We start from the raw sequence: 23,906 nt of genomic DNA, 5'->3' as shown, positions 1-23,906 counted from the left end.
CTTGTCTCAGATTTACTCCGCTTAACAAGTTCCATGCCGGGGTGGTGGGAAATGAGTTGTACAGACATGAAGTAGCTGAATCTTTGGGGACTATTTCCTACAGACGTAAATAGGTTTTATTATATTGCCCCCAAGGATGACTGTAAAATTTCACAAGAGCCTAAAAGAGAAACTTGAATAAACGAGCTGTCCAAGGTGGTTCCTATTTGACCTAGTCCCGAGACACTCGGAAGTGTACCACGTCCTTCAGATGACGGTGCTACGTATTACATGATTCCCATCACCCGAGACCCGCAACTATTGTCAACTTCGTGAATTTTATAATAGCGCATAGCTGCGTTATAACACGGGCCGAGATCGAGAAACATCCCTTGATCGTAATAGGGAGAATGGGCGGCCCAGCCCCCCTAGAAATCGCGTCACACGGGTTGTGCAAGTTCAAAACATCGTCATCATTGCAGAGGCAATTAAACTGTAGATATCTCAGGTGAGGGATATTGAAGCGAGGCTTGTGTGACCAAATATTATGCAATCAACATCGATTATCTACCAGAGCTCACCGAGGCTGCGCACACAGCTCATCGCCCTCTTTGCACACCGCAATTTCATATGTCCAAGGCTGCTCACGGGAGAGTCAACAGGGATTTCCTGTATGACGGTCCCTTCATAGGTATGCCTAGGTAGCACATAGCAACTTAATCTGGACAACAGAAAGGGCCATGGGAGCTGGCAAAGGGCGTGCATAATTAGGCCCTGGATCACATACCCGGTCCAGAGCCCCGTGGTTCATGTGTACGGTACCGTACTACTTGTTACTGTATGTACCCTTAGGTTAGGCAGAGTTAGGTGATGGTAATGGAGGCGAGCATCAAACCGAAGCAAGCTGCGCAAGCTCCACAACTCGGCCTACTAATGTATTTATCGCGGGCCGCGTGATCCACTGATCGCCGCCTTTAACGTCAACTGTCTTTGAATATGTATTTACTTCAGGAAAATGATATCTAAGTTGCATTATATTTTGTTACTTCAATTCGTTGCTTTGTGACAGCGACGCCTTATCACGTACCGCAAGTAATTACATACCTAGGTAGGCTCCAGTGGCTTACTCGGGGATATCCCATGCAGGATGCAGGTGATTGGTACAAGGTCGGGTTTCTGGGAAGTCTTACATGCGCATATGTAGGTAAGCAGTGGAATACGCAGGATGGAGGTGTTTGTGCAGAAAATCAGTATTCCCTCGGAATACTAGAAATCAAAATTACCTGTGAGTACCTACACAGGTAGGACAGTAGGGTAGCGACTATGTAAACGTAGGATACCTTCCATGCCCCCGGAAAGCGTATACGAAATTCTATCTTACTTCACTTGAAGCTCTTATGTAGATAGACATGGACTTACGTAGTGATAGATTTTACTAATGTTATACAGCGGACATGATACCACTAGCTTCATCGTCAGGTTTGCCTTCTTTGAGCCCCTACACATGTTCCAGTACCCGCGGTTGCCGTTGAGCCAGCTCGTCATCCAGTTTCAATAATGCTTACTCGGGTAGAAGGAAAAAGCATAAGATAAAATGAAGGATTCAATCAAAGCCATCCGATGTGCACCATTATTAAACGCATCCTGGTGCTACTCGTACCATGTACTATGCTCACGGAGACGTTTTACATGCATGCAAATGTATTTACATGTACATTACCTAGTAGGGATCGTATCTGGTGCTATGTACAGTGTCATTGCTGTGAACCGGGGGACTTTTGGCCGATTTCCCGTCTATCCCAATTACGGTAGAAGAGACGCGGTAATTAGGAAACATAGTTCAAATAACCAAGTCCTGCTCTGTCCTGCCCTGCTTCGCTGTGCAAACGTAAATGGCTTCCACGTCGTTATCTCCGTGTCCCAAGCTGGTTGTTCATACCTAGAGGTAACTCTACCTTAAAAGTACCTAGGAACAACCTGCCGACATCATGAACCTGCAATAAACAGATGGTTCCCTTTCCCTTCTGATGTGGCAGCAACTTGAACTCTTGCTGGGCAGGGCTTCTAGGCAGGGACATCGCCTGAGCCTCCTACTGACCACCGCCCTCTTTATGATGGAGGTGCTGGCCAGGTAATTCAGTGATCATAGATCATAGGCTCATCAAATCATTGTACCTGAAAATGTACTTCTTTACCTATGTAGATACACAAGTTCCTCCTATGCTCTACCTACATACCTAGGTACTTTAGGTAGACGTACAGTACACTACCTAGTAGATAGGTAGGGCAGGTAGGGATTGCCTAAACCCCCCGCCTAGCGGGCAAGGGCATGTCCAGATCTGGACGACACAGTTTCTCGCGCATCATCTTTTAATACTCGCGCGCCACGCTAAACCTACCATAGCAATTGTCGGGTCTCTGTCTGCAACCCCCCTGGTTTCCCATACAAATTGGGTTAGTTGCAGACATACCCTTGACAGCGATTATGAGAACAGTCGTTTTTCATATCATCACTCAACAAGTACACCCTTCAATCTCTTAAGTTCAGAACTTTTATAACGAACAGCTTATTAGGTACTATATTTGCTAGTAAAAATGTTCCCTTCTAAAAGTGCCCTATGATATATTTTTCAACCTGCTTTAAAAAAGTGACTTGCTTGTTGATCTTAATACGAAATTACCCCTTCCACCACCTATTTGACTAACCTTCGAAGTCAAAGATAACGCCCGTTAGGTGCGTGTTTTTTTTTTCTAATGGTTCATGGGTCCTGCTGGGAGATACAAGGGTTATACTTCGAAAAGGGCTAGATTGGGTGTGCTAAGGACCGTTGTGGGGGTATCAGTACGTACTGCCCCAGCAATTACTATGGTAGGTTTAGCGTGGCGCGCGAGTATTAAAAGGTGATGCGCGAGAAACTGTGTCGAGATCTGGAAACTATCGTGGCCCCGCACCACAGCCCCTCCCCCCCCGGCTGCCGCTCCGGTAGAGTCTGGTAGAGGTACCGGGAACGCTGTAGCACTCCACTCTGCACTGGCTGGTGTTTGGTTTGCTGGTCCAGAGCTGGTCATACCTGCACTACCACCTACATACTTAGTCCGCCTACCTACCCACCTTCGGGTTAAACACATTGACAACGCTTCTCTCACTGCACTGACCCGTGCTGCTGATCATCGGATGATGATTCGAGTCGTTTGAACCATACCCTGCTTGGGTTATTTCCCTATCTTTTCTTTCTCTCTTTCTGTTGTTTTCGTTCCGCTTTCCTTTCGTTGCCTGTTGCGTACCAATGGCCCGGTTGCTTCGGTCCCTCCCGTCGCCAGATCAGTTCCATGGTGTTGCCGACACCCTGCCTGAGCTCCGAGACGTTGATTATTTACACGAGGTGCTCCAACTGTCTGCTGACGGTTATGACGCCTACCTTGACGGCCTCTTTGCGAAAGCAGCAAAACTTGGCATCTCCTTCCCACGGCAGCCCTCGACTGGTTCGACGCCTAATATCCAGGACAATTCGGGTGCCGAGTCCAATACGACCATAGATACCACAACCCATGCGCGGACAGTCTCAACTGGGTCTGGAGCTTCTGCAAGTACGGCAATGACATCGCGCCCATCGAGCAATGGCCACAGCCATGCCGGCAAGCTTCTCTCGAGACGACGGTCGTGGGGGTTAACATTTGCGCAGTACGAAAGCTACTTGTCTCATATCAAGCCAACCCTTGGTCAGTCCAGGTTTTCAGCATCCACACCAGTCGAACCGTCAGGTAGCATGTTTGGTATGGGCACGAAGCAAAGACGTAACGTAATCAGGGAGGGGATTTCAAGATTACGAAGTAGGAGGAAGCCGGTAATTTCATCTGAGCCCTTGAACATGTAAGTTGACTTGCAACAAGTTGATGATGTGAAATGGCGAACAGGCGGGAGACCCCTAATGCTGGTTCTATAGTTCCTGTAGCGCGTGCCGAGAAGACGTACGACCTGATCAACAGTTGCAAAAACTACCTTGCGGCCACAGCTACTGCTCGACCTGCTTACGGGTTATGATCAACCAAGCCACGATAGAAGAAGCCAATATGCCACCTCGCTGTTGCACACAACCAATACCGGGCTCTGTCGTCAAGTCAATACTCCCTCGGGAAGAGCAGACCAAATTCCTGAAGGCAGTCCTCCAGTTCAGTACTCCCTGGGAAACTCGAGTCTTTTGCTCGAACCCTTCATGTGGTGAATTCATCCCACCGCGTAACAAAGTTGACCCAAAGCACCCATTCAAAGTGATTTGTCGGAAATGTAAAACACGCGTATGTGTCATGTGTAGGAGAGACGCTCATCCTGTTGGCCAAGACTGTCCGAACGATTGGGAGTTGGATGCCGTACTAAAGATTGGCGAGAGGTCGGGCTGGCGAAGGTGCTATAAGTGCCGCACTTTAGTTGAGCTTACCTATGGTTGTACTCATATGACATGCAGGTGTAGGGCTCAATTTTGCTATATTTGCGGCGCTGTCTGGGATCCCACTGTTGGATGCCCTAATTTCTGCAATGGTGATGAGGAGATGGAGCGGAGAAGACAAGAAGAAGAGGCGCGTGCCGCAGCGCTGGCAGCTGAAGAAGCTATCAAACAGGAGGCGGCGGCGAAGGAAGCCGCAGAGGAGCTTGCAGCTGAGGAGCGAACAAAAAACTCTGATGAATTCAAGGTCTTACGCGCGAACCAGACCAAGGAAATGGAACGATTCGGAGCGTTTGAGCAGAAATCAAAATGGCTGATTTGGACGCGGCATGCACAACAGAAGGTTGCTCTGGTCGAAAAGCACTCTGCGGCTATAGAGAAGATGCTCGAGCGACACGCCAAAACATCTGTGAACCTCGAAGATCGACAGGTTTTGGCCGAGATGGAGTTAAGGTCAACGCTGGAGCAAAGTGAGAAACACGTGCGGGTACGACTCAAGCACATGGAGGCCTATTGTGATAGTTTGGGTCACACTCAAGCTTCAGAGATGCCATCGCGAATCATCACTGAAAGGGATCTGCGTGAACTTGGGCAACAGTATAATATCGAAAAGAACATGAAGCAACTCCATCAGGCAAGAATCAATGTCATGCGAGATCGACAGGCTAAGGCATTGGAACAGTTGCTCGAGAGACAGGAATGCGAGATGAAACGACTGATGGAGAAGAATACTAAAGAGGTAGAGAACCTCGAATCGGATTTCGCGGACGAAGAGGACACCTTGGCCACGATATTCAGCGCGCGCCAGTCAACACTCGAAACGCGCTGGAAGTTGGAGGTAGAGATTATGCGTAGAGAACTGGAAAGCGAACATGGCGCGAGGTATAATTCGTTATCACCCTTAGAGTGGCCACGGGAGAAAGGAGCGTTCGAAGACGGCATCTTAACCATGGACGAGCCATTAGCGGGCACCTGACTTCGGATGTACAGAGCAGATGGACATTTTTACCTTTGACCTGGTCTTGTTGCGACTGCTGGACTTGACCACTCATAATCACTGGATCGTGGACTTGATTTTGCTTTCATTCATTCCTATCACTCTAAGGCTGCGGATATACCCATGAAGAGGCAAGGCGTTGATATACCATAGAAGGCATTCAGAGCATCTACACGCATGTACTGGACGCCCAGAACATTAGCGTTGTTCTAATCTTTGAGAATTGCCAATAGATATGTAGACTGGAGGTCTATTGGTAATTATTACCGAAGTATATAGCTCAACATAATAGGCCAAAGTGTCTAGGCAGTCGCCCTAGGGGTTAGCTATTGATTATATTAACTTGCTCCAATCTCGAAAGGATGTCTACCCATTGCTGGGTTAGATGTTTCAATCATGTTACAATCCGACCGTATTGAGATGAAAATATGAGCACGATAAACATGCTTCTGTATTGATTGGTTGTACAACCCAGGCACTAGCTACACGTGAACGAAATATGACAAGAATCAATGCCAACGAAACCTTGAGACACATATGATAGCAAGAACGACCACACGCTGGTGTGGCAGAACTGCGATTCTCCAGGTGCGTATTGACAACGACAGAATTATTCGCTGCGAAACCTCTTTAAAGCACAATTATTCCCGTCCAAGAGTTGAACTGCAGTCTGGTTAGCTGGAATTCACAAGCAAACATCTCAATTTGCTAGGGATTCAGGAAATGCTGTTCAGAATATGTAAGAAAGAAATATCAGTTTTCTACGCGATATAACAGCTCCGGCGAGAGCGCCATCGACATAGAATCAATCGCAAATTACCTCATCAGAAGCAATTGGAATCAAGGACCGGAAACAACGAGAAATATTCTCTTACCTAGCTGGAATGCACACTAAAGTATGTTGAAGCGTAATGACTGAATCAGGATCACTCTACAAAAAGATGGCAATGGCAGAACAAACAAGCAAAAGAGAAACAAGAAGGGATTTTGGTCCCATGGGCGGCTTTTGTAGCTGTTGAAATTTATTTTCGGTGGAGCCATTTAAGGTTCATTTGATCTAAGACGCGGCACGCGATTCGCTGGCAAGTGCCGTAGCTGGTGGCTGGTGGCGCACAGCTGGCAGCTCGGGTAACGGCTGGCACGCCTAGGTTTGGTGCACACAGGAATTTTTGAGAAAGTGTGGACAAAAATCCATCATCCCGGAATCCCCTCCAACGACTTGACAAGCAAGACGACACTGATTGAGCCTCACCTCGGTAATTTTCATCAACCACTCAATCTGTAAGTCCAGCTACCTGCACCATCGCCCATCGATATAGCCCTCGAGCACCGTTCGTGCATCCTGAATTAGCCCCAATTCACCCACTGAAGCCCAACTCGAGAATTTCCTTCGACATCAAAACCACTACGCGTTGCACATCTTGAACCTTGCCTTTCCATTATACCCGCTTGATATTTGCCGACCAAACCTGCACTTCTGTTATCAACTTCTAACAGCCAGCTACGTAGACACCTGTCACCATGTCCGCGTCCGTTGAATCCCCGTCGTGGCGAACCGTCGAGGTCGGCCGCCTCGTCCTCATCAACAACGGCCCCTTTGCCGGCCGGATCGCCGCCATTGTCGAGATCATCTCCGAGAAGCGCGTAAGTTCATCCGACATGCAGGGTGATCGTGGGAATCGAGTACAACGAAGAATTAGTGGTTGACTTGGCTTTTGTGTATAGGTTCTGGTTGATGGACCCAGCTCTGATGAGAAGCTCGTCGTACCTAAGGGACCTATCGCCCTATCTGATGTGTTCCTCACCGACCTCAGCCTCGAGATACCCCGTGCTCTTCGAACCAGCACACTAAAGACTTTCTGGGAGAAGGGCGAGATCGACAAGAAGTGGTTGGCCAGCAAGTGGGCTCAGCGTGCCCAGCGGACGGAGCGCAGGAAAGCCCTGACCGACTTCCAGCGCTTCCAGCTCCTCCGTGCCAAGAAGCAGCAGAGATACGAGGTCCGCAAGGCCCTTGCTAAGGTCAAGGCCGCGGCATAGATTCTGGAAGATCAGAAGGGGACGACGCTCGATTCCGATGGAAGTTTAAAAGTCTCTCGTAATGAGAGCGGTTTCGGTCTGCATGGCACATAGGCACGGGGTTTGATGGATTCCTTTTGCTGCATAGTCTGGCAAGACCTGTATTGTCACACACAAAACTTATTTCTGAGGTGACCGGCGTCAATGATTACGGACAATTACAAGCATTCTCTTGGTGATGTGTTTTCTCCGTCGGCTGTCTACGTTGCGGTTTGTGGGATGAATACTAGGATATGGAGACGGATGCTGCAGCTGTAACTGCTCTACGCTACAAGTGCCTAGATACCCACACTTAGATCACGAAAGAGCCTGTAACTCTTCTCAGGTGAAATTGGGCTGGAAATACTCAGCGGACTCGAGCCAAAATGATGAAAACTCATTCAGAGCTTCTCATAAGTGTATCATGGGTAATACCTACCCTACAATCGATGCGTACCTAGGTGTTCTGCCAACGTGTGTAAACAAACTAGATAGAGTGAGCTATAATTGTTCGGTCGAAGAGTCATATCTAATACCCAGTCATATAGGTAATAGCAAGCAACCTGGATGGCAAGTGATGTAAACCGTTAGATTACACTATTAAGATGAGAAGCAAGCATTGCTATACAATAATTGTAAAGAGCATTGATCATAACGTGGTTATTTCCATAATCTTTATATTAGTTGAGTCCAAACGCTCGAACCAATTCATACATGCATAGAACCCTTACTCATCTATTACATCTCCTTGACGAGTTGTGAATATTACCAAGGTACCGGTACTATAAAATATGGGTACAGTTCAATTCTTGTAGTTTTACAGTCTGTTCTGGATAACTACAGTAACCTCATATTTCATGTCATCTATTAGTGCATATGGTTTGAAGATTGAAGGGATGGCTGAAATATATGGAGAAAATTCATAGCGAAGGAGCTTAATAGTTTGGATAAGAACTACTTGTACCACTCTCCCATATTACTTGCATCTGTTACAACAGGCAAGTCCATTTATTTTAAGCAAGTCTTGGAATGCTGGTGGTGGGGTAGGTACTTTCTCCGTTCGATTTTATTTATAAGCCTTGGGGGATACATCCAATGAGGAGAAGGTATAATTGTAGCCCGGAACCTATCCGCATATCTACCTCCCCGCCTAGGTACATAAATCCAGGCAGAGAGGGACAGCTGTGGGCGGTCGGGCCACCTGCGAAAACCCTAGCCAAACAATTCCAGACATCAATTTGTGCAGCAACTTTTCTCGCCAAATCTGGGTACAGCCAGTGACACTACCCCCCGCTACATCTTCCCCTAATAGCTTTTGCTCGTTGACTCTGCTGGATAATCGCCGTTGCTGTCGCTTCTTTTTATGTGAGTATAATTTCTGTCTCTAGCCAATTCCACAAATTTCTCTCGAATTCCTGTGCTTGCTGGAGCTCTTTGGAGCTCCCTGTTGCTGGGACAGAGCTCGTTTGTGGGTTGCGCCGATTTCATCCCACCTTTCACTCTAGCTAGCCTCGCTTCCCACCCCCCAGCCTTCCCCATGCAACTCAGCTAATTGCATTCTGTCTTGACAGTATAACCACCTACCACCTACCATCATGGCCAACCCACGTGTCGAAGAGCTCCCCGATGAGGAGCCTCAGAAGGTCAACGTCGAGGAGCAGGACGACGACGACAGCTCCGACTCCGAGATCGAGGCCGGCGAGAGCGGCCCAACCGGTTCCAGCGCCGTCATCCACTCCCGCAACGAGAAGAAGGCCCGCAAGGCCATCGAGAAGCTTCACCTCACCCGCGTCACCGGTATTACCCGTGTCACTCTTCGCCGCCCTAAGAACGTGAGTTGGGATTATCTGCCATATTATAGGAGACAGTCAGCAACCACTGCTGGGCTCGTTCTGTCCGAAATGACGTTTTACTAGCATCAAGCGACTGGTTTCATCTTCTATTGATTTTACTTTGCTAATGTAGTTCTCTGGTAGATCCTCTTTGTGATCAACAACCCCGAAGTGTACAAGTCACCTAACAGCAACACTTATATGTAAGCAACCACATGGATGGCACATCAACTTCATTGGCTTATGATGAATACAGTGTCTTCGGTGAGGCTAAGATCGAGGATCTTAACTCGGCTGCCCAACAAGCTGCTGCCCAGTCGCTCGCTGCTCAAGGTGGTGAGCACGACCACAGTGGCCACGATCACAGCCACGGTGACGCCGGCAAGGCCGCTGAGACCACTGAGGAGGACAAGAAGGAGGATGAAGACGACGACGAAGAGGTGGATGCTGACGGTCTCGAGGATAAGGACATCGAACTAGTCATGACCCAGGCCAGCGTCTCCCGCAAGAAAGCCATCAAAGCACTAAAGGAGAATGACAACGACATAGTAAATTCCATCATGGCACTTAGCGTTTAGGAGATCAGATAAGATAATCGGAGAACGAAGCCAGCATGTTTTTTACAGGCCACAATGCCAATTGGCAGAATTTGTTGTGGCGGACTGATCGTGTGTATCTGTGCCTAGATAGAGTGAACCGACCAAGACACAAGCATTAGAATGTGTCATAATAACTACGATACCCTGTAATATGGATTCTAGGCTCATCGTAGATTCTCAACCGGGGCTATTTAGATATTTAGCATCACTGACACGTGAAATCTTTCTGGTAGGCTATCCTACCACTCTACTCGAGGTTATGCATCTTGCTCCTGGCAGTCAACAGTAGCAAATGAACCAGTATCTCGACTAGAAGGTAGAACAGGTACTATTCCCACAAGGTGCATAAGAAAATAATTGTTATAATTTCCAACAGAAAATAATAAAAACCCATGTCTGCAAATGATAATAATGAACATGCATTCACTCTATTGTAAAATCACGTGACGTGGGTCACGGGATCTAAGTTCGGGCGTGCGCCATCCCAAACGCCGAGTCTTTCGGTAAAGACCAAGCAACCTCTGCTGCGAATTGCTTCAGATCTCCACTCATTTACATTTCTCGTCATATTGCAAAGATGGCCGCCCCCGCAGTAAGTAATCCCCGAATTACTGACATGGGCTGCTCTTGGGCTGCTATTAGAACAGATCTATAAAAGCAATTGAGCTTTCAATGGCTGGCTGATGATGCGCCCGGTAACGATCAGATGAGCTAATTTTATTTCCCCGAACCTACAGCGTAGCGCCGCCTTGAAGCTCGACTGGGCCAAGGTCACCTCATCTCTCGGTCTGCGCGGCCAGACTGTCGCCTCTCTACAGGCTTTCAAATCGCGCAACGAGAACGCTCGCCGAAAGGTGCAGCTTCTATCCGAGCAGCCGACTACCGTTGACTTCGCCCACTACCGCTCCATCCTCAAGAACCAGGCCGTTATCGACGAGATCGAGAAGCGCTTCAGCGCCTTCCAGCCCACCACATACGATGTCTCCCGTCAACTCAAGGCCATCGAGGCCTTCGAGGTCGAGGCTGTCAAGAACGCCCAGGCTACCAAGGAGAAGGTCGACCTAGAGCTCAAGGACCTTGAGGCTACCCTGAAGAACATTGAGACCGCTCGGCCATTCGAAGAGCTCACTGTGGTATGTTGCGGCTACGCCTTGGCGATGGTGAAGGAGGAGATGGTTATAACTGTATGGAAGACGGATGCTGACCTTGGACGCTACAGGACGAAGTTGCCGCTGCCGAGCCCTCAATCGACGAGAAGACTGCGAAGTTGGTGTCAAAGGGCCGCTGGTCCGTTCCCGGATACAAGGTACGATTTCCAAACCCCCTACTCCTGCGTGCATCGTGTTGGCAAAATCTTGAAAACGACGAAGGGAAAGCAGTTGAAGCGCTGTTACTAATATCTATTTATAGGAGAAATTCGGCGACCTTTCCGTACTATAGACACCGTGATGCATATCAACGCGTTCTTCCATTTGTGTACTCTAGCATTGTAGATAGTCAACCCAGAGAGGTCATGGCAGTGGAATCACATCACTAATTTCTCAAGTCCACATTGTGCAAAGCGCTCACGGCCTTCGTGGCCGTGAGTCTTTCTAGTTCTGATTGCAGACACGTTTCGCAAGCGCTAATCAGCATATACTTACCATAAAATAGGCCACGCTCGCTAGTCTTGATATATATTGCGTATTTTCTATGAACCGTCTGGAGCAATGCCACCGAACCCTCTTCTCATATCCGTATATTACTGATAAATAGTATGCTTCTACTTGAAATAGGTATATATATAACACGATCATGCAAAGTTTTGGTAGCTTGGTCTTTTAGTAGCTCCTGTGGCTGAGCACAACGCTCGCAATTTGATTGAGGTGTTGTTGAGGAGGTATTGGCATATATCCGCTAGTTTCCTACATGATTCAAGCAATGTGCTTTGTTTGGTTCAGACTCTGCTTAGAAAGATAGATATGAGTCCTCCTATATGTACTATGCGTTGAAACTGCTGGAACATCCTGTACAACCGTAATCCTTACACTTCTTTTGGTCAATTTGTTTGTCTGACTTTTCCTGCCTAACAGGGGCCGCGAATCATCGTTGAGAACTTCAGAACCCGTTTTCGCCACGGGCAGTTAATGGTCGGTAGGCATCTTTGAGCACACTCATATCTCCAGAAACGCTACAATCATCTTGACCTGTCTGGAAACGTAGAGTCTCATACTACCTACGTAATCAAACCCATCAAACCCCTCTTACATGTGATCAGTAACCTGCATGTTTCCGTAGCCATTTGCTTTTTTAACTCAGACCGGGCGGCGCGGGGCAGAAAAGGCCCGTGCAACCAACCGTTATCATACCGTACTGGCATACAGAGATACTGCAGCTTTATCGGACGGAAAGTCAACAGGCTGCCCAAGGCCGGCCCGCACTCAAGCCTGCCCAGGTACTCCTCCTCACTACTATCGTATGTACCTGCATACATGTAGGTATCTATTGCAACTCTATGACGACTCCTCTCCCACCGCTCCCATCTCCATCACAGTAGGTAGCATTCACGACACCGAGCGCTACCGATCAGGGCGGCAGCGTTTGGGGTACCGGTATCTATCCAACAACACAACAACCATACTAACCACCACTCTTTCAGGTGGCTTGGCCATCCTCCCATGATGAAGAACATACCAGCTGAGATTTGCTATATCGTTTGCTCCTTTCTCGATGTCACAGACATCCTTCATTTTCGACTTGTCAGCAAATTGTTTGCAGACATCGGCGCTGCGTACATGTTGCCTGATGTTTCCTTCAACTTACACCGCGACGATCTCAACCGCCTATCTGCCATATCCTTGCATCCTATCTTATCCAAGCATGTCGAATCACTGACTTACTTCGCCGAGGCCATCGACTTGCCTAAAGTCTCGTGGATCGAGTTTGTGCAGAACCACCAGAGCAAGATGAGGTGGAATGGCATGCTGAGGAGACAGAATAATAAGACACCCTCTCAGTTAGCGTCGGAGTACAAAAGGTATAGTGAGGCCGTCGATGAGCAGCAGAACCTGATTAAAGGGGAATGGGACCTAAGAGTGCTCAAAGAGGTTCTCCCCCGCTTCCCAAATTTGAAGACCCTGCACATGTCAACGACTGAACCGTTCTACGAGATGTGCAATCATGGCCAGATGAAGAGGCCCCTTTCCGAGTTTCTCCGAAAAGGTTACGTAGGCAGCGCTCACCCTGAGGGCAAACGCACGCTTGACACCCTCCTTCTGGCCAACGCTCATGCCCCATGCGCAATAACAGCCCTTCACATAACGATGGTATACTGGAAGTTCTTCAAAAGGAGCGAACGAAAGCTTTCTCGGCTGTTTAAACCATTTGCCAATCTCACAACCATCAGGCTCACCATCAGCATTGAGCCCCAAGATGAGAGGCTACTACACGATGGACTATCGCTCGGAAGGTGCCAGCGAGTCTTCGCTAAGGGCGCCTTACGAAAGATCTTGCGGTGTATGCCGCAACTACGATTGTTGCATCTCGAAATCCGCAATTTCGAATACGAACAGCCGGAAAGGGGGGCGCAACTACACGACATCATCGAGCCCGGCTTTCACTGGCCGGACTTGGAAGAGATAATCCTTTGCGGCATCGCCGGGGACAGAGTCGAGTTTATGGACTTGTTTTTGCGACATAAAGATAAACTTCGGACGCTCCGCCTTAGCGATGTGACCCTTGCCTCGACATCTTGGCGAAAACTTTTACCTGATATAAGAAACAGGCTGCATCTTGACACGGTATGCATCTGCGGCAACATTTACGGTATTCGTGAGGACGAAGATGATCCACCAGGCCCGTTAGAAGGGATGCCAGGCCTCGAGGTTTGGAGTTTGTCACCGTCCGACATGGACGTCGATGAAATGCGTGACTCCATCCATATGTATTGTCGGCAAGGTGGTACGAATTATCCTGACGAGCTGCCTCTGGTAAGATATTATAAACTTTTGAATTTGTTTCTACAGACGTCTTGGTCAGCACAGAGTTTCGCACGCCCCAAAGGCTTGTTCTCTTATCCCGCATCCACCCCACCCCTTAGATCAGCTATTACTGACACCTCATCCTCGTACAGTGCGGGACTGTAGTAAATAAGTACTACAAAGACTACGTAAAGCCTTTCACAGTAGGCGAGAATGGGCAAGACTTCGATGACGACGATTTCCACATCTGTGATGGCCTGAGGTTTGGTATATGGGGAGAGAACGACGAATTGTGGGAGGACATTTCGGATGAGGAGATCGATGATGACGACGTCGGCGCCACTGACGATGAGCTGATGGCGCAACATACCATGGAACATATCATATTCGATATGATGATGGAGGAAATGCTTGGTATGCCTGAGTATTACGATGATGACGCTGGCATGAATGCTCTGGGAGCTCCTTTGCCATTTCTCGATCCATTCACCTTTGACTCAGAGGTCCCCAACGTAGAATCGGATGATGAGGTACCGGATCTCGTTTCTTTTGACTTTTGAGGGACTTTTACTTTTCTTGGAAGGCGTTATGGAGGGAGGGAGGGGGGGATTAGATTGGTGCGGACGCATAAGAAGGGCGAAATAGTCTGTTCTTTACCGAGATACCTTGTGCTGCTTATGATTTGGTCATCTGTGTAAAACGCTTGGAGCACCTAGCTGAGCAACTTTATCTACACTATCTACAGAGCCCGAATATCACGAATCTATCATATACCCTTTACAGCTAGATGAAGCATCCTTAAGAGTGAGCGAGTATACTGACTTGGTTGTGTTCATCTATTTAAGGACGTACTTAAGTACTATATGCAGTGTGCCTGGATATATCTTCTATTCGGAATTTAAACTCTTTTTTTCTCTTCCGAATTGCTCGTGACTTGCTACTAGACAAAGGGTTTGGGCCCATCTTGTAATCATGCGTGGTCTTGCATTGGTATTTCCTGTTTCTTTGTGATTTCCATGTACGTATCAAAGTTACGGTGGGTCAGGCTGGTCCAGGTGGATGGATTAGCGCCGGACTGGATTGTTCTAGTAGGCCCAGTACGGACGCTGACGGGGCTTAGTCGCGCTGCATCTACCCGCCTCGCCCGTCCCCGTTCCAGCATCGTCTCCACCACCTCCTCCTCCATCTCCTGCACCTTCATGCTGAGGCATGTAGTCTTCCGATCAGTCCCATGCAATCATACAATCATACAATCCAATCGTCTCAAATCCTGTGCATAGATCGATACCTCGACTGCTTCTTGTTAGCCCATCTGCAGTCTGTCACGACTGGCCGAACCTTACTCCGCCCTCGAGCACCCTGCGGGCTACCGCTCTACCGCTTCTACCCTTCTCCACCACCATTCGGCATCAAGCCAACCATCATCTATCAACACCACTTGGCCGCCGACAGCACTATCTACGACCTCCTTTCCGATCATCGTATTTCCCCCATTCTCTGTGAATAGTCTGCGAATAGCCCACGAATCTAAAGAAACAATCCCTCCATGGCGGCCCTTGCCACGGGGGTAATCGACCCCACCAAGGTCGGCAAGTACCGTGTCGTGTTGAGTGATGCCCTGCTGGGGAAGGACCCTAAGGAGGTATACACAGGCATTAGATGTAAGGATCGCTTCTCTTCCTGCAACTCCGTAGCCATATTTACCTCCCCAAATTTATATGCCTACTAATTGAGTGTCTCAGATAATCATAAACCCTCACTCTCATCAACGACGGCGCCTCACCAAGCGCGCATAAAACCCACCGGCTCGTCTGATCCTTCAGCTTCATTCGATTTATCTTTCCAAGATGACGGCGGTCGCTATGCCTTCCAAGGGTCTCGTGGCCACGAGGATAACCAATACGTGCTCATCTTTGATCCCGAGAGGGAAGTCTTTGTCTTACATCGTGTCGACTCCATGTTCAACATGAACCTAGTGCGAACACCTAGTAGTACTGATGCCGATGCCCTGCGGCAAGAGTATTCGCACCTCGAAGCCCATCGTCCATCAAAGGCAACTAAGGTGACAAACAAGGCTACTACGGGAAAAACTACGGGAAAAGCTACGAAGCCTATGAAATCCAAGAAGCCTGCGCCGACTAAGCCGTCTGTGACCAAGAAACCTGATCCACCAGCGCCCGTACAACCTGCCAAGTCAAAGAAGGCACACCATGACTCGGAAGACGAAAGCTCAGACGATGATCTTTTGACCATAGAAGATCCAGGCGGTGCTCCACCTGCATCCAACCGCGATTTCTCTCCAGGCTTCATTGATCAACCCCGCCGGTTTTCCGACTTTGTACAACAGTACCAAAATGAAGAAGAAGAGGAAGAGGAGGAGGATGGAGGTCTTGAGATTGAGGTTGAAGCTCTGAACGATGCAGATGGAGAAGAGGAAGAAGAGGAGGAGGATGAAGATGACGAACCAGAGAATTTCACGCTGCCGAGTCCCATTCATCGTCAAATGATGGGTCAAAATATCAATGGTAGTATCGGCGGACATAACAGCGCTAGCACTACGACACAGAAGGGACCAGTAGAACAAGAATCAGATGAGGATGAAGAAATGGAGGACGTCGACGATGGTGGCGCATCCGTGGCCCAGAACGACCCGGCGGTCGATGATTTAGAGGCCGAGCTTATGCGCGAGCTTGAAAAGGAAGAAAGCGACGTCAGCGAAGAAGAATGAGGAAGCATTGAAATTCGTGACTTTTCAAAAGATATATATATCCATTAGCTAGACGAGCACATTTGCATTCTACGTCCCATTCTCTTAGCGACAGTTCAGGGTTTATTACTGAAACGGGGAGATATATAACGCCAGGGAAAAACCGAAAGAACCCGGGCATGGCTGTGGCGTTTAGGATGTTATGGGATACCACTACAGGTTTTGAAAGCGTTTGACTTTATAGAAGGATTTGGGAGCGTTATCCAACCCTAACAAAAGAAACATTGAAATTTCTCTACACCTGGTAGACAGCAGGATAGTCATATTTCCGTCTTATTCATTATCATTATATACCGGCCTGTCTACCATGACCTTCTTTGACGCTTGTTGTTATTAATTACAACTCGGCCCAGCAACACCTCATTGTGCAAACAACTTTACTACAACAAAATCGAGGATGCCAAAGTCATGCGCCTTCTTCTCAGGTGATATGAATTACACAAGAAGAATGACGTCCCAGACAATGCTCGTTACTCGATTCCACTCTGACGCATGGACAGAACGCAGAGCTGGCTAGTGTAACGATTCTAATGCAGGTATGCGTCAAGGTCTTCATCGGGACCTATCCGGTCGCCGTCATTTCCTTTATTCATGATGCTCCTGAAAAACTAAGCTGCTCGTTTCCTGGCACGGGGTTCAACACGTTCAAGTTGGTGCCAGCAAGAACTCCGTCGCCACCCTGCACGACAGCCGCGAACGAATCCGCCATGAGCTGCACGCCGGATACGAAACCTTCCTCGTCAAACTCGCAGTGCCCGCCATTGGGAGAGTTATCGACGGTCTGGAGCGCAGCGATCTGCTGCGTTGCGAGACCTGCGTCGGACACGGCCTGCTCGTACGCCACGATGGCCTCGGGAATCGACGTCTGCAGCTCCGCCAGCTCGGCCTGCGTCGACTGGAAGTGGATGCGCGTGTTGGCCAGCGCGGCGACAGCGTCCTCGGACATGCTGACCTGGGGCGCCAGAGCGCCGCAGTTGAGGAGTACCTGGCTCGTCTTCTGGCCCGTCGTCGTCTGCGTCGCCCTTTTCGCGGACTGAACGAGTGCGAAACGGCTGCGCGCACGGGCGCCCGCCAGACCAGCGGTACCGGCCGCCGGCGACGCGAAGTTCTGCATGAACGCAGGCATGAAGAAGCCCGAGAGCAGAAGCGAGCCCCCGCTGACGCCCGTGAAACTGACGCTGTCGCCGTCGAACGCGAGGACCTGCGGGAGGATCTCCTTGATGAGATCGTTGACGATCTGCGCGTGCGCGACGCCGTCCGTGCGCTCTAAGCCGCTGCCGCCGCCCCAGAAGAGATTCGGGTCCGGAGCCAGGACGGCCACCCCCGCCAAGTTGTTCTGCACTGCTTGGTTCGGGAAGTCGAAGAAGGACTGGCCGCCGTCGCCGTGCAGCAGGACATTTATGCCCAGGGTGCCCGCTGCGCCCGCTGTCTGCGTCGACCCTGTTATGCCTGTGTCTGTTGTGAATTGGTCGGCGGGCGCCGAGACTTTGAACCGAACGTTTTGGCCACTGGATAGGCCGATTAGCTTGGACTCTCTCTTTCTCTCTTCTTTTCCTCTTCTTGGGAATGAAATATGTTGAGGCGTTGCGCAGTGAGGAAAGAATAGCAGGAACCAAGTACAACGAGGGCTAGGAAAACTCACTTCACCCGCGCCGTGGTATCCAGGATCGTGCTACCGTCTGTAGCTGTCGAAATTCCCTGCGGTATCTGATCGGCCTGCTCCTGCGCCGTCAAGCGCTGCTGGCTGCCGCGTCCATTTCCGTTCCTGCCATTGCGGTTCTGTGGCGATGCTTCGACCATGTACAGATAGAGGGCCGCGGCGAAAAGGGAGCGGAGGTTCAGCATTGCGTATTGATTCTAGAAAATACCAGCTAAGTCAATTATAAATATGAATATAGATATAAATATATATATAGTTGAAAAATCCAATAGTACTACTAGGGAAAGAGGGCAAACCAGCTGCCGCAGTATTAAAAAAAGAGAAGGGTCCTTCAAGCACCGGGAGAAAAGTGACCTATCAAGAAGTGAAGAAGTTAACATAAATTACATCCTGTATATGAATTCCTGAGCAGACTCACCTCTATGTACGATAGACAGACAATTCGTTCCAAAAGGAGGCGATACCAGGGTTGTTTTCCCAAACAGTATTGGTTTCGAACCATGTTAGCTCCAACCAGACTTTAGACCGCACCCATGAAAGAACACGATGATCGACCATTGTTAAACAAGAATTAAAGACAATTGCTACCATGGGCACAAGAAACTCTAGTTAAATCACTCAGTCTCTTCGCAGACAATGTTCCTCGCGAAGCAATTGTCTAGGAGTATGCTCAATAGACGCATTGAAGTATTCCCATTGGTTCTTTGGCCGTGGTAGATCATACCCTGCAAACGGTCATGGTATGTAGACTACTTAGTATAACCATACTACACTTAGCGTTGAAACGGATCCGAGACGGAACGACCAGATTCATCCCATGTTACCCCAAACCTCGTATCGGAGAGATCGTGCTCATGATGACCTTCGATTTACTACCTCGCCGGTGCGGATCCAGCGCATATCTTCTGTCAATGAACAAAACTAACATTGACATTTCACTCAACCCTCACAGCGCATTATAGCCCTGGGCGCCTAAATCGGCAAGCATAATAGAAAAGGGGAAGGGAGAGGAAGAGGGGATGGGGGTATATTCACCCAAGTGGCTCCATCGACACATCTCATCAAGGACGAATGTCCGCGGTTCGTCTGTACAATCCCATGGGAGCGAGCGAGCGCTATGGCTCGTATTCAACCGTCGAGGATTTTGATCACTTGAGATGGAATTCAGGTACTCGCAGAGAAAGGCAAGAATGACCGCTGCTTCATCTATCACACAGCTCTTTAGGAAGGCGGGCTGTATACAGGATACAGATGTTACTTCTAAAGCCTACCTACTAGGAGACTCTCTTGTTGACGTTTTAAGGTGCACAAGGTACCAAAGATAAGAAGGATTCACTGAATTAATCTGTCCTAAGTGGACGAATGACGTTACAGCCATTCGCTTTACACCTTTAGTCATGGAAGAAGAAGAGGGGCAGGTATGACAGCCAGAAGGGTATCTGGACTTGATTGAGTGCTATGTTGAACTAATACCTTTAATCATAGATTGGCTCGCCTTTTTGAACGATACCATCATATACACCGCTCCCCTATGCGAAGCATGTTCCAAATAAATATGTACTCCTAGCCCTTGACACCACTACAGATAAAATCCAAGTAACCAATCGCTTGCTTCCATATGCCTTTGTACAGTATAATAAAAACCTGATGAAGAATGTAGCCGCCAGAAAATAGAAGTACTAAAAATAAAAATAAAAACTAAAACGAGATACTACATGCGAGAAGAGGCAAAAGAAGGAAAAGCCCAAGTCTTCCCGCAAAAGTTGCCTTTTGAAAAGACGTTGTAGTCGTACATAAGGGAGTGGTTCTAACCAAGGTTCATCCAAACGACATCTCCATATTATCGACATCTTGAGGTATTGATCCATGTTTCTTGATCATATGCCGCCTCCAGTTATCCTTCCGAGGGAAAGATTTGCCGCCCTTAAACCATGGACAGGTAGGCTCCGTACAATGATAAGCCTTTAACTTTAAATGCCTATCATTGATATGGCGATCAAGATGTGTTTTCGTGCCAAACTTCCTATCGCAGGCCTCATACGGGCATTCATGCGTACGATCATGATAGCGCTTATGATGGTTGAGTTTGTGGATTTGGTCAAACTCTCGGCCACACTCTGGACATGCTAGCGGGCTGGTCATAGGTGAAGGCCTTGAAGGGTTGGGCGATATGCTGGCATCGGGCCTGAGTTTGCCATGTTCAGGTATAGTAGGAAAGGGTGATGGAGAAGCCGTCGGCCGAGTATCAGGTGTCATTCCATTTGACTCAGCTACAGAGCTGTGCCCAGGCGTTGAAGGATACTCGTACGAGTCGATGGACCGACGGTTTTCATCATCACTGGGAAGGTCGAGGTACATATCGGCGAAGTCTTCCTCCTTGGGTGACGAAGGGCCGACAGTAACCTCTTGTGTGGGCTTCCTGGTGACAATCTCAGGGGCTGGCGGCGGCATAGCTGGCGGCGAGGCCGAGTGTTTTATTTGGTAGGTAGTATAAGCTGCTTGCTCGGTAGGGTTTGTTGGATGCAAGATAGCCATGGGATTTATGGTAAAGGAATCTGGGGCGGATAGTTGAGGAGAATGTGACGGCCGGAATGGGGAATGACCATTAGTATCAGGCTGAGGGCCGTCAACGTTCATGGGCTCTGGGATCTCAGGGCTCTTAAGGCGTTCCCGTTGTTCAGTTGGGTTTTGTGGCTGAGACCCTGGAGGTAACCCATTATAAGTGGAGCCGGTGGTTAGAACAGATGATGGAAGCTCATAATTTCTTTCTGTAGTTTCCCGAATTGTTGAGTCAATACGACCGGGGAAAACGCTGTATTGCGAATCTTGCGTCTGGCGCTCATATCTTCCCTCTTGCGATTGCGGGGGTTGCTCACCGTCCAGTCCAGTCCCTGAGGCCTGGAAATACGAGTTTGGTGCGCCCTCCGAAATTTGTTCTGGCTCATCAACATATACTGGCGCAATGCCTTGCCAGTTAATGCCACCAGATGGTTGTTGACCTGGTTCTTGCTTGATCGAAATAGAGTTGTCCATGGATGCTGTTCCCGGTTGCTGCTGCAAGTTGACAGACTGCGCGTTGTCGCCGGATGTTCCTTTCGAGTTGCGTGTGGACTGCCGTGTGATGGTATTCCATATTTTGCGATGCATCGAGTTGCTTCTCCGGCGTTCCTCGGCCTCTCGTAGCTGTGCCTTATACATCTCGCTCATTTGCCTCGAAAGAGGCGTAATGGCCTGAGCTGGGTCTGAGTCCATGGAAATTCTCGTGTCATAATAGCTAGAATTGGCGGCTTCGGGCGCCGTCGATGCATGGTTTAGAGGCGTGCTTAATGACTGCTCTGCCGTTACAGGAAAGGTTTGTTGGCGAGGGAGTGAAAAGTCTATGTCATGAGGCAGGGTGTCGTAGTCAATAGCTTGGCCATAGGCCGGGCTGTTCCCCATCCAGTCTTCCCCATAAGGTGATGTTGGAGAGCGCTGTGTCTGCGTAAATTGGTCTGTAGGCAGGGCTGAAACATTGCCGTCACGTCCGTCCTCTTTGAGGCCCACATCAGGATGGTGCAGTGCCTCTTCTGCCTGGGCTATCTTGGACTTCCGCCTATAACGGAAGTATAAAAACCCAAGGACTATGAGTAAGAATCCCCCTCCTAGCACGCTGCCGATGACGGCGCCAGCAATGGCCCCAGGCGACAATGCATGGCTGCGCGGGACGATGACTGTCCTCGAGTAGATCATGGTGGGGATCATAGGGATGAGCTTAGATTTCAGGCGAGTAAAGGCTCGCATGTGTAGAAGAAGGATGCTTGTAGGATGCTAATGCCAACTACTCTTATTGTCAATGCCGGCAGACTGATTCACTCGGCTGCCCTGGAAGGCCTTAGCGTGTAGTTGCCTGGCTTGCCGAGTGAGATGGGTTGGGATGGGCAGACAGCACAAGCGGGCCGCCTACGGGGCCGGTGAGTGACACTTGAGGGAGCTGGTATGTTTCTGAGATACACGAGACTAGACTGATTACTTGTGACTGCTAGGTTGGCACGTAAGTGTGTGAGTGCCGCCGGGTCGCATTGGAGAGCCAACAAGGGAGCAAGGCGTTTTCCACTCAGGTTTCCAGCTGCTTGTTATGACTTAGAATAGAGACGGACGGGCTGTGGCAGTCGGCGGCCTCAATTCATTCAACTCGTCTGGGATGAGACGAGACGAGACGAGACCAGCGGAAGCACGCTGTGGTGAGTGCAACGGCGACGACAACGACAGCCACCGCTCTCCCGAATGTTAGCAACGATGAGCTGACGGTAGGCCGACAGCAGACATGGTCAGTCTGAGGGTGAGCTGGGTATGTGTGTTGGGGTGGACGGGGATGAGGCGACGTTAAGCTTGGGGATTTGGTTTGCTGGAAGTCCTTCAGCCTCACGTGTAGCGCGGGTGTGTCGAATCGTGTGTCCAATGGCGGACACAAATAGCCGGCTTATCGATATTTCTTTTTATCTTATTTTATTTTTAAGTCGATAAGTCGATAATATGCAGGATAATAAGGACGGAAGATACCTAGGGGAAATAAGAAGGGGAAAATCCTGGAGGCCGGGTAGGGCGGGGCGGGAATAACTCCTTACTTACTACCTACTTTAGGTACCTAGTATCTCTAAATGGTAGCGGTCCAATAGTGCTCTGTAATACCAGCATTAGGTACCTAGTCGAGGGTGTACGAACTTGTATGTAGGTGGATGATAGGTGGATGGGAGCCCTCTGATTCCCGAATACATAGGTACCTAGTAACTGAAGTCAATTACTGAGTTGATTGGCATGAGCTATAGCCACTTGAGGCATAGCGCTGACATACTACGACCTCATCTATCCCCTTTCTGGACTACATAAGTACTTATATATCTCTACACAGAAGTACTACGTACTGTATCAAGGTAATGGAGGCATCCTGGCATACAGTTACACTGCCTCGACTGTCTAGCACATCGGGACATGTCCGGGAGACATGGTCTCGAGGCATGAATACAGTACGGACAGAGCACAAGCCACAGTCTAGCGGAGAGCGGAGCTATCATCGTCGGCTATGGCCTGTTCACACGCCGCCGAGCCACACAAGTTGTCTTGGGCAGTGCTGGTGCTGGCCCCAGCGTGCGACAATCCCGGAGGCAACTCGACGGTCATGCCGAAAATCACCTCTTATAGGTACTATAGTATCTGCTTTCATCGCCTAAATGCACATGCTGGTGCGTGCATGCATCCGAGTTGCTGGCATGCTGCAACAAGCAACCAACATCAACCTACTGCGCGGTCTTTTCCCTCTCTATCTCTCTCTCTTTTTTCTTTTCTTTTTCCCCTATATCGATAGCTAGCCGGTTGGTTCCCTCAATTGGACCGATTCCCAATGGGTACTTAGCTAACCTGCCAATGTCCGCTTGGTCTTGTGTGCTGTAAACCACCACGAACCTACTTACTTATGTAGTGTAGGACTAGGACATGAATGTAAAGAAAAGCTAGGTTACACGTGCAGGTAATGAATGTACTTAGAATTTCAATCATAGATGTTGTGATGATATGATATGGCTCTTAGCCGCTAATAGGTCACTACTTACATGTAACTCTTCCAAATGAATGAGTGTAGGT

At 49.0% G+C, this 23,906-nt stretch overlaps 7 protein-coding genes across 7 annotated transcripts; 5 read left to right on the top strand and 2 right to left on the bottom strand.

Moving 5' to 3' along the window:
- Positions 1 to 3,266: 3,266 nt before the first annotated feature.
- On the top strand, positions 3,267 to 5,397 carry F5B22DRAFT_634176 (uncharacterized protein; the record flags this gene model as incomplete). The annotated part of the gene is made up of 2 exons (XM_047976943.1): positions 3,267 to 3,850; positions 3,924 to 5,397. The coding sequence occupies 2 exons, from the start codon at positions 3,267 to 3,269 to the stop codon at positions 5,395 to 5,397; spliced, it is 2,058 nt and encodes a 685-aa protein (XP_047834302.1).
- A 1,144-nt stretch (positions 5,398 to 6,541) lies between these two features.
- On the top strand, positions 6,542 to 7,676 carry F5B22DRAFT_469041 (ribosomal protein L14-domain-containing protein). Its single transcript, XM_047972133.1, has 3 exons — positions 6,542 to 6,699; positions 6,928 to 7,062; positions 7,144 to 7,676. Exons 2-3 carry the CDS (start codon positions 6,940 to 6,942, stop codon positions 7,453 to 7,455), a joined length of 435 nt encoding a protein of 144 aa, XP_047834301.1. The 5' UTR covers positions 6,542 to 6,699; positions 6,928 to 6,939; the 3' UTR covers positions 7,456 to 7,676.
- Positions 7,677 to 9,068: 1,392 nt separating this feature from the next.
- On the top strand, positions 9,069 to 11,344 carry F5B22DRAFT_634174 (uncharacterized protein; the record flags this gene model as incomplete). The annotated part of the gene is made up of 6 exons (XM_047976942.1): positions 9,069 to 9,305; positions 9,450 to 9,508; positions 9,562 to 9,853; positions 10,642 to 11,037; positions 11,124 to 11,210; positions 11,315 to 11,344. The coding sequence occupies 6 exons, from the start codon at positions 9,069 to 9,071 to the stop codon at positions 11,342 to 11,344; spliced, it is 1,101 nt and encodes a 366-aa protein (XP_047834300.1).
- A 1,220-nt stretch (positions 11,345 to 12,564) lies between these two features.
- On the top strand, positions 12,565 to 14,423 carry F5B22DRAFT_634173 (uncharacterized protein; the record flags this gene model as incomplete). Its single annotated transcript, XM_047976941.1, has 2 exons — positions 12,565 to 13,872; positions 14,016 to 14,423. 2 exons carry the CDS (start codon positions 12,565 to 12,567, stop codon positions 14,421 to 14,423), a joined length of 1,716 nt encoding a protein of 571 aa, XP_047834299.1.
- Positions 14,424 to 15,276: 853 nt separating this feature from the next.
- On the top strand, positions 15,277 to 16,905 carry F5B22DRAFT_468921 (RNA polymerase II transcription elongation factor-domain-containing protein). The gene is made up of 2 exons (XM_047972132.1): positions 15,277 to 15,524; positions 15,606 to 16,905. The coding sequence occupies exons 1-2, from the start codon at positions 15,410 to 15,412 to the stop codon at positions 16,589 to 16,591; spliced, it is 1,101 nt and encodes a 366-aa protein (XP_047834298.1). The 5' UTR covers positions 15,277 to 15,409; the 3' UTR covers positions 16,592 to 16,905.
- F5B22DRAFT_468915 (uncharacterized protein) lies at positions 16,906 to 18,592 on the bottom strand. Its single transcript, XM_047972131.1, has 2 exons — positions 18,273 to 18,592; positions 16,906 to 18,138 (listed from the first exon to the last, which is right to left on the bottom strand). The coding sequence occupies exons 1-2, from the start codon at positions 18,473 to 18,475 to the stop codon at positions 17,220 to 17,222; spliced, it is 1,122 nt and encodes a 373-aa protein (XP_047834297.1). The 5' UTR covers positions 18,476 to 18,592; the 3' UTR covers positions 16,906 to 17,219.
- A 1,516-nt stretch (positions 18,593 to 20,108) lies between these two features.
- On the bottom strand, positions 20,109 to 22,031 carry F5B22DRAFT_634170 (uncharacterized protein; the record flags this gene model as incomplete). Its single annotated transcript, XM_047976940.1, has 1 exon — positions 20,109 to 22,031. The coding sequence occupies one exon, from the start codon at positions 22,029 to 22,031 to the stop codon at positions 20,109 to 20,111; it is 1,923 nt and encodes a 640-aa protein (XP_047834296.1).
- Between the last annotated feature and the right edge of the window lie 1,875 nt (positions 22,032 to 23,906).

Source organism: Xylaria bambusicola (assembly GCF_022495145.1).
Source record: "Xylaria bambusicola strain CBS 139988 unplaced genomic scaffold F5B22scaffold_6, whole genome shotgun sequence".
Classification (NCBI taxonomy): domain Eukaryota; kingdom Fungi; phylum Ascomycota; class Sordariomycetes; order Xylariales; family Xylariaceae; genus Xylaria; species Xylaria bambusicola.
The sequence above is the reverse complement of the archived record's forward strand: the minus strand, read 5'-3'. Positions and strand labels throughout refer to the sequence as shown.